The following is a 7,031-nucleotide window of genomic DNA, read 5'->3' as shown; positions in this document are numbered from 1 at the left end:
CGACGGCGAGGATGCGAAGGGGCGGTGGAGGCGGTGGATCGTGCGGCGGGAATTGAATCACGGGCGCGGGAGCATCGGCGTGGCGCGGTCAAGGTGGGGGCACAGGCGCGGCAGGACGTTGTCGGCGTCCTCTGCCTCCGCGCGCAAGAAGACAAGGGCGAGAGGAGAGAGGCCGGGTTTAGAAGGGAAAAAGTGAGGGAGGACGGTGGAAAGGGAAGCCTCTCCCTTCCGTTTTGGGCGGCGGGCAGGCGAGGCGCGTGGGAGCGGCGTCCTTGCCGGTCGGCCATGCGCGCGAGAAACGGCAGCGTGGCTGGGATTTTGGGCGGCGTCGGCGGGAGTCAATGAGAGAGAGAGAGAGAAAGGGTGAGAGAGAGCGAGGAAGAAGGAGAGAGCGAGCGCACACGCGCAACGCACGTGCGAGGGGGAGGAGGAGGAGGAGGAGGAGGAGGAGCGGCTGAGAGGAGATGGGCCGAGGAGAAAATGGCCCACAAAAATCCGAGGGAGGCATAATAGACTTTTTCGGAGGAGATTGATTCGAAGAGAATTTGAACTTGGAATTTGACTTAGATTTTGGAATTGGGATCTGGATGAGAGGAAGGAGTAGACGGAGGATTCAAGATGGGGTTTTGGATATTTTGGATCTGGGGAAGTATTTGGCGATGATTCAAAGAGAGGGATAGAATTTCAGAGTTTGATTTGGAGACTTGAGTTGGAAGAGGAATTTCGAGGAGGCAATTTTTGATGGTGACGAGAGGGATCAAGGACGGATTTGAATTGAGATCTTGGCACAACTTAGACTCGCCCACAAAGAACGGAAATTTTCGCATATAAGATTTTGCCAAATTAGTTTTTAACGTCTCACGAAAAGCGGAGCGTTACAACTGTCCTCTCAAGCCTACAACATGCAACCTTCATAAGCTAAAAAAAAACTATCCAGAGTTTGACACGTAGAGGCTGTTCAGATTATAGCCAATATAAATCTTACCAAATACCAAAATTTTAGTAAGTTGATAATATCATCAAAATTTTAGCATGATTTCTTATGTATTTGCCAAAGTTTGGCAAAAAAAAAACCTAAATATATAGGCATATCTTTAACAACTTTGCCAAAAAAAATTGTATGGTTTAAAATGGCATCAATTTGAACAGCCTTGTACACATATCCGGATTCTGGAGTTAAATAAGCAATACTTCCTTTTAAAATATAAATAGTTTCATTTTAGAACGGGGAAGTAGTAAAGTAGTGTCCTATAGAAAATAAATCTAGGACTGGATATGATATATTCTAGTGTTACGAATCTGGACATATGTATGTCTATAAGTATTAGGATGTGTCACATATGATATTATGTTGGTTTTTTACGGGACGGAGGGAGTATATCTCAATATAATCAGTTTACTTATTGCATATTGATTGATTGCCTCGTCATGTCGATCATGTTCAAGTGATTCGATCCCCAAACCGTGATCTATAGAACGTTGCTTGTGATCTGACTAGCAGCAGCGTGCAAAGGATAACTATATGAGGACGACGTAGTAGCAGCAGCAACAGCACTGACGCGTGATCCGTCAAATTGCGTGGGAAATCGATGTGAACCACAAGGAATGCGAGAGATCTTTTTTCAGCCAAAGCTGTCCACTTGCACGGCGAAAGCCGTAAACCAAGGCGCTGCCACGCCAGGTCGGCGCACTAAGTTCACTGCTGTAGCCTCGCGCGAGATCCCATTTAGGTCTACCAAACCGTTTGGCGTAAAGTTATCATCACCCTACACTACAGTTTAACGGTTAAGGTATATACCGTGATTTTGAAAACTGAAAAGGTTACAGCGCATGATAATCGCGTGGTAACCGTACGGTGTTTTATCAACCTTGGATCTCATCCATCTCATGATCACCTACGCCTCAGCCTCGCCCAACTCCGCTTTGTGGCTACCTGGAACTAAAGCTGATTGTTCAAGGAGACGGATTTGGTGGCGACGATGCGAGCGAGACCCGCGTACGGGCGGCGGCCCAGCAAATCGCGTGGATGTGGCGTGTGATTCGCGGTCATGTTGGCCCATTGGCAAATTGTGCGGTGGTAGAAAGGCCGCGGTCTTTCGTGCCCAAAGCCCACTGGTGGTGGTGGTAGGGAGGGCAGAGAAAGCAGCCCACAACGCCAAACGCGTGTAATATTATGATATGTCCCTGCACTATACCTCAATCTTAAACGCATCACTAAACAATTAAATCACAAATTAGATGTGAAGGCTTCTTAAACTATCAAATATTGCTTTTTTTTCCTTCTATCATTTCTTAGAACAGAACCACCATTGAAATCTCTAGAGACAACAAATCGAGGGAGCGCCCATACTTACTTCATAGGCTAAAGATTTTATTTCCTACCCTCTCCGTTTCACAATGTAAGTCGTTCTAACATTTCTCATATTCATATTAATGTGAATGAATCTAGACATATGAATGTGAGAAATGCTATAATAACTTACATTGTGAAACGGAGGAAGTATTTATCTAACAAAGTATGTATACTCACATAGCCACACGCCCACACCACTCTATATTTTAAACATTTTAAAATGTGAAAAATTGTAGATGGGTGGTCGACCATTTTGCATCCATCCCTTCACAAGGGGCATGCAGCACTATGCCTTGGATGTTCATGCTCCCAAGTCCCAAATCGCAAACCTTTTCACCCTAGCTCCATTCACATACTTCTCAACATTGCATCGGAATTCGGAGGAATACACATATACATACATAAACTTTCTTTTAGTTTTAGCCCGCTAATATGGTATACAAAAATAAGCAAAAGGAAAAGGACAGGATGCCGGATGCAATGCACCACTGTACATACATGCCGTGCATGTTAACCACAGTTAACCACAAAAATACATGCACGCATGAATGTCTCCTACTGCCTCCTGAAGCCAGCACTTTGTTTACTGACACTGAGGCACTATTACGAAATGATAAACGCTACTACTACCTATTGTCAGCAAGAGGCACCTATTGCATTTCATTTCATTCCCATCATCATCTGGAGCTCTTCAACACGGATCTCCTTGTGCTCCTTGCCTCCTTTCTTCCTACCAAATGCGCCGCTAATCAGCTTCTTCTTCCTCTCCTGCAGCTCCAGCATCCTCTCCTCGATGCTATCCTTCACGATCAGCCTCACCACTTTCACCTCCTTGGTCTGCCCGATCCGGTGCACCCTGTCCATGGCCTGCTCCTCCACCCCAGGGTTCCACCAAGGGTCGAAGAGGTACACCGTTGATGCCGCGGTCAGGTTCACGCCGGCTCCCGCAGCCTTCAGGCTGGCCAGCAGCACGGTCGGAGAATCAGGGCCAACGCATCCGAATTGGCGGATAACCTCTGACCTCTTCTTCGCCGTCATAGAGCCGTCGAGTCGTAGTATGTTAAAGCCTGCTGCTTTAAGTGGCCCTTCAAGCAAGATCAGCATCTTCCTGAACTGAGAGAAAATAACAGACTTTGACAAAGGGTCTTCGCTCTGTGAACGCCTCAGTAGTTTCAGCAAGGCTTGCACCTTGGAAGAAAGAGGTCTATCAAGATTGACTGAGGAATCCTCATCGGGATGTTTAATCTCTGGCGCAATAAAGAGGTCTTCTTTGCATAGCGAGCGCCGGCATATTGGACAGCGGGAACTAGAGCTCTTGAGGATTTTCATGATGCAAGTCTGGCAGTATATGTGCGTGCAGCTCGTTATGACGGTTTTGGCTGGTGGAGCGAGACAAATCGGACATTCGAAGTCATCTCCATCGTCAACCAATGAGGCCAGCTTCTTCAACAGCTCTGGGTTTTTAGACACATCTACAGCAAGCAACATGTTTACTATAAGTAACAGTTACTCTGTAAATGATATTTTCAACATGCAAGCTGTTATAGCGCGTGGTTGATAAATGTAAGCAATGCAACCCTATAAGAATTGAAAGAGGATAGAAAACAAACGATCTCATCAATACTTGTTTTTAGGAGTCCAATACCCTAACAAAACAAAGTCTGAAAATGGAAAAAATTTACGCGTGCTTGTCTTCACTTAAAAAACAAATCCAGAAAAGTGATAAATCATATCATACAAATGGTGATTATTAATTCAAGCGACTCACCAAATAACCTGGACTTCCAATAAATCCTAATATATCAATCAAAACAGTATAAAAGAAAAGGTTAAAAAAACAGAATTTACTATTTTCTGGATATAAGATAAAGTAATCCCTGAAAATACCAAAAAAAAATGTAAGGAGTGAGGACCTTACTGCTAATATTGTTATATAAACAAGGAAAACATTTCAGAAAGCGGAACTTTTATCTGTAGAAGTATAAACAGAAATGGACTAGAGAAAATAATTCAAAGGAATATGGGAATATGATTTCACTGGCTATGCAGCGATTTCTGCGGTTTACTAAGTTATATTGATATAATCAACAGAGCAGTTGACCCATTGGAGAAAATGACGGATAGGTAGCAAGTTTGTAAAGTTAAGCTGGCAAGCAGCAATGTACTGATGCAATTTGTCGATTCAAATAGATAAACCAATTACACTCAACTTGCTAGTTTGACACTCTACAGTAAGATGGAACAGTTCTAAGAAAAATCAAAAGAAATACTACTATCATACAATGCTTAGTGTGCGAAATCTCTTTGGCAACAAGATGGTTCAATCTAAACAGCACAGTTTAATTTTGATGAGTGTATTATGGCCATATTATATCATCACAAAATAAATCCAGAATTACAAACAGGAAAAAATGCCATACCTTCAAGGGAGCTGCCACTGCCAGGAAGCCATGATTTCAGGTCTAATGGGCATAGTGCTATGTCATTGCAGAGCTGGCGGAGCCTCAGAATGAAATAAAGCACAGTTGAGTAATTACGCAAAATCGAATCCCTGTCACCAAACTCCCGCAGTTTGTTTTTCCCTTCCAATTCCATCTGGTCATAGTACTCACGTTCCTCTGCAGAAAGCTCAATATAACAAGCTAAAACAGTTTTGGGCGGAATGCTGACCAAGCTTTTGCTACCACTCTCTGTCTCTTTGGTTCTGCGCAGGGAAATAGCACCTAGGAGGCTCTGTAATAAGCAGATAAGAAGAATTTAATTATCAGAAATTGCAGGTATGCACGTGACTCTTTCAGATCCTTTCCAACACCATTATTAAAGTACTACCTAAGTATAGTTACTAGTTCATGTGAATTGTGAATTACAAAAAAATGACATGTAATGACAAGGCAAACAATTTTCCAAACTTACCTGCAATCGTGCCAACCCAATTCCGTTATTCTTTCTCTCTAAGGGGAGCTGGATCAAGCTCTGCCAGTAGCTCTTGATTGAGAATGGTTGGAATCTCAAAAATGCCATGAGCGGGTAAAGATCAAATGAGCTGTTCTGAATGGGCGTCCCTGTGACCACCCACCGCCTCTCCGCGTTCAAAGCAATCACCGCCTTGGTTTGGCGTGCTGCAGAGTTCTTGATCACATGGGCCTCATCCAGAATCACACGGAACCATTCAATTTCCTTTACCGGTGAGCCCTCCTGCTCAAGTTCTTGCCCCAAGGTGCTATAAGTGGTAATCACAATGTCATATTTCAACAGCTCTTTCTTCTCTTTTGTCCGCTCTCCATGGTACAAATACACCTTCAAGCTACCGGTTTTCGTGTGCTCCTCCAGTTGTGTCACCCAAGATGAGAACACCGATGGCGGGCACACCACAAGCGTTGTTCTTGACTCCTCCTCCACCGCCTCCTCAACCTTCCTCCTTTTCGCCCCTCTAGCCTTCTTCCCACCTACATTGCGAGCTTTACTCCTTCCGATCAGCGACAACAGCGTGAGAGTCTTCCCTAGCCCCATATCATCAGCGAAAATCCCACCCTTCAACGGCGGCGGTCTCTCATTCGTCTTCTGATTTGTAAGAACATTCTTAAATCCCCCATCATTATCTTCCTCCCAGAATGGTGGAAGGTCGCATGACTCCTCACGGTGCACCAGCCACCCCAGCGCCGCCTTCTGGTGCTCGAACAGTTCGGACACCACCACATCCCGCGGCGCCTCCATGGGCGCAATCCGAGCTCTCCCTCCCTTCCCCACATGAGAGAACAGCCTATCGACATCCCCGCGAGACCTCTTGGTCTGCTGCTCCTGCACGATGGCGGACTCGGAGAGGGCGAACTCGGGGTGGTCGACGTGGATGAGGTCGATCCCGGAGGCGGCGAGGGCGGCGGCGACGAGGGCGGCGTGGGGCGGGCGGGCGAAGAGGTGGACCTGGCAGGGGAGGCTGTAGAGCCTCTTGGAGGCGGGCTTGGGGACGATGCCGTGGGCGGCGGCGACGTGGCCGGCGTCGAGGAGCGGGGCGAGGGCGGCGGCGGCGCGGCGGCCGATGTGGCCGATCTTCTCGCCCCGGGCGTTGTCGACGCGGATGGCGTTGGCGTCGTGGGGGTTGTGGGGCTCCCGGACGAGGCCGACGCTCTCGCGGCGGGTGATGGCTCGGCCGCCCTGGTAGTACTGGAGGCCGACGGCGTTGGCGACGATGAAGCCCAGGAGGTAGGGCTCGTCGTCGTCGTCCTCGCCGCCGCCGCGGCGGGAGGTGGAGGCCATGGGAGGGAGGGAAGGGTTTGGGTTGGGTTGGGGGGGGGGGGGGGGGGTGGGTTTGAATCGAATGGGGGCAAGTCAAGCGGAAGGAGATGAGTTCCTCTCGACTTCTCTGGTTGGGTGGGTGAAAGATTGGGGAATTTTTACAGTTTTACTGTCTCGCAGACTCGCACTCTCGGCCTTAGTTAATACTTTTTATACGTTTGACCATTCATTTTATTCAAATCTTTTATACAAAATATAAAAATATGTATATCATGTTTAAAGAATATTTGATGATAAATTAAGTTAAAATATAATAAATGATAATTATGTAAATTTTTTAAATAAAACGAATGGTCAAACGTATAAAAAGTCAACGGCGTCATACATTAAAATATGGATGTAGTACCATTTTTCTCTTCTATCGATAAGTTATATCATCCTAATT

The 7,031-nt window shown here is 46.3% G+C and overlaps 1 protein-coding gene across 1 annotated transcript; it reads right to left on the bottom strand.

Annotated features, from left to right (window-relative positions):
• Window positions 1-2,729: 2,729 nt before the first annotated feature.
• LOC4344076 (putative SWI/SNF-related matrix-associated actin-dependent regulator of chromatin subfamily A member 3-like 1) lies at window positions 2,730-6,634 on the bottom strand. Its single transcript, XM_015789421.3, has 3 exons — window positions 5,267-6,634; window positions 4,774-5,086; window positions 2,730-3,825 (listed from the first exon to the last, which is right to left on the bottom strand). Exons 1-3 carry the CDS (start codon window positions 6,605-6,607, stop codon window positions 3,014-3,016), a joined length of 2,466 nt encoding a protein of 821 aa, XP_015644907.1. The 5' UTR covers window positions 6,608-6,634; the 3' UTR covers window positions 2,730-3,013.
• Between the last annotated feature and the right edge of the window lie 397 nt (window positions 6,635-7,031).

The sequence above is a fragment of the Oryza sativa genome, chromosome 7 (assembly GCF_034140825.1).
Source record: "Oryza sativa Japonica Group chromosome 7, ASM3414082v1".
Classification (NCBI taxonomy): domain Eukaryota; kingdom Viridiplantae; phylum Streptophyta; class Magnoliopsida; order Poales; family Poaceae; genus Oryza; species Oryza sativa.
This window is presented reverse-complemented; position numbering and strand designations above follow the sequence as displayed.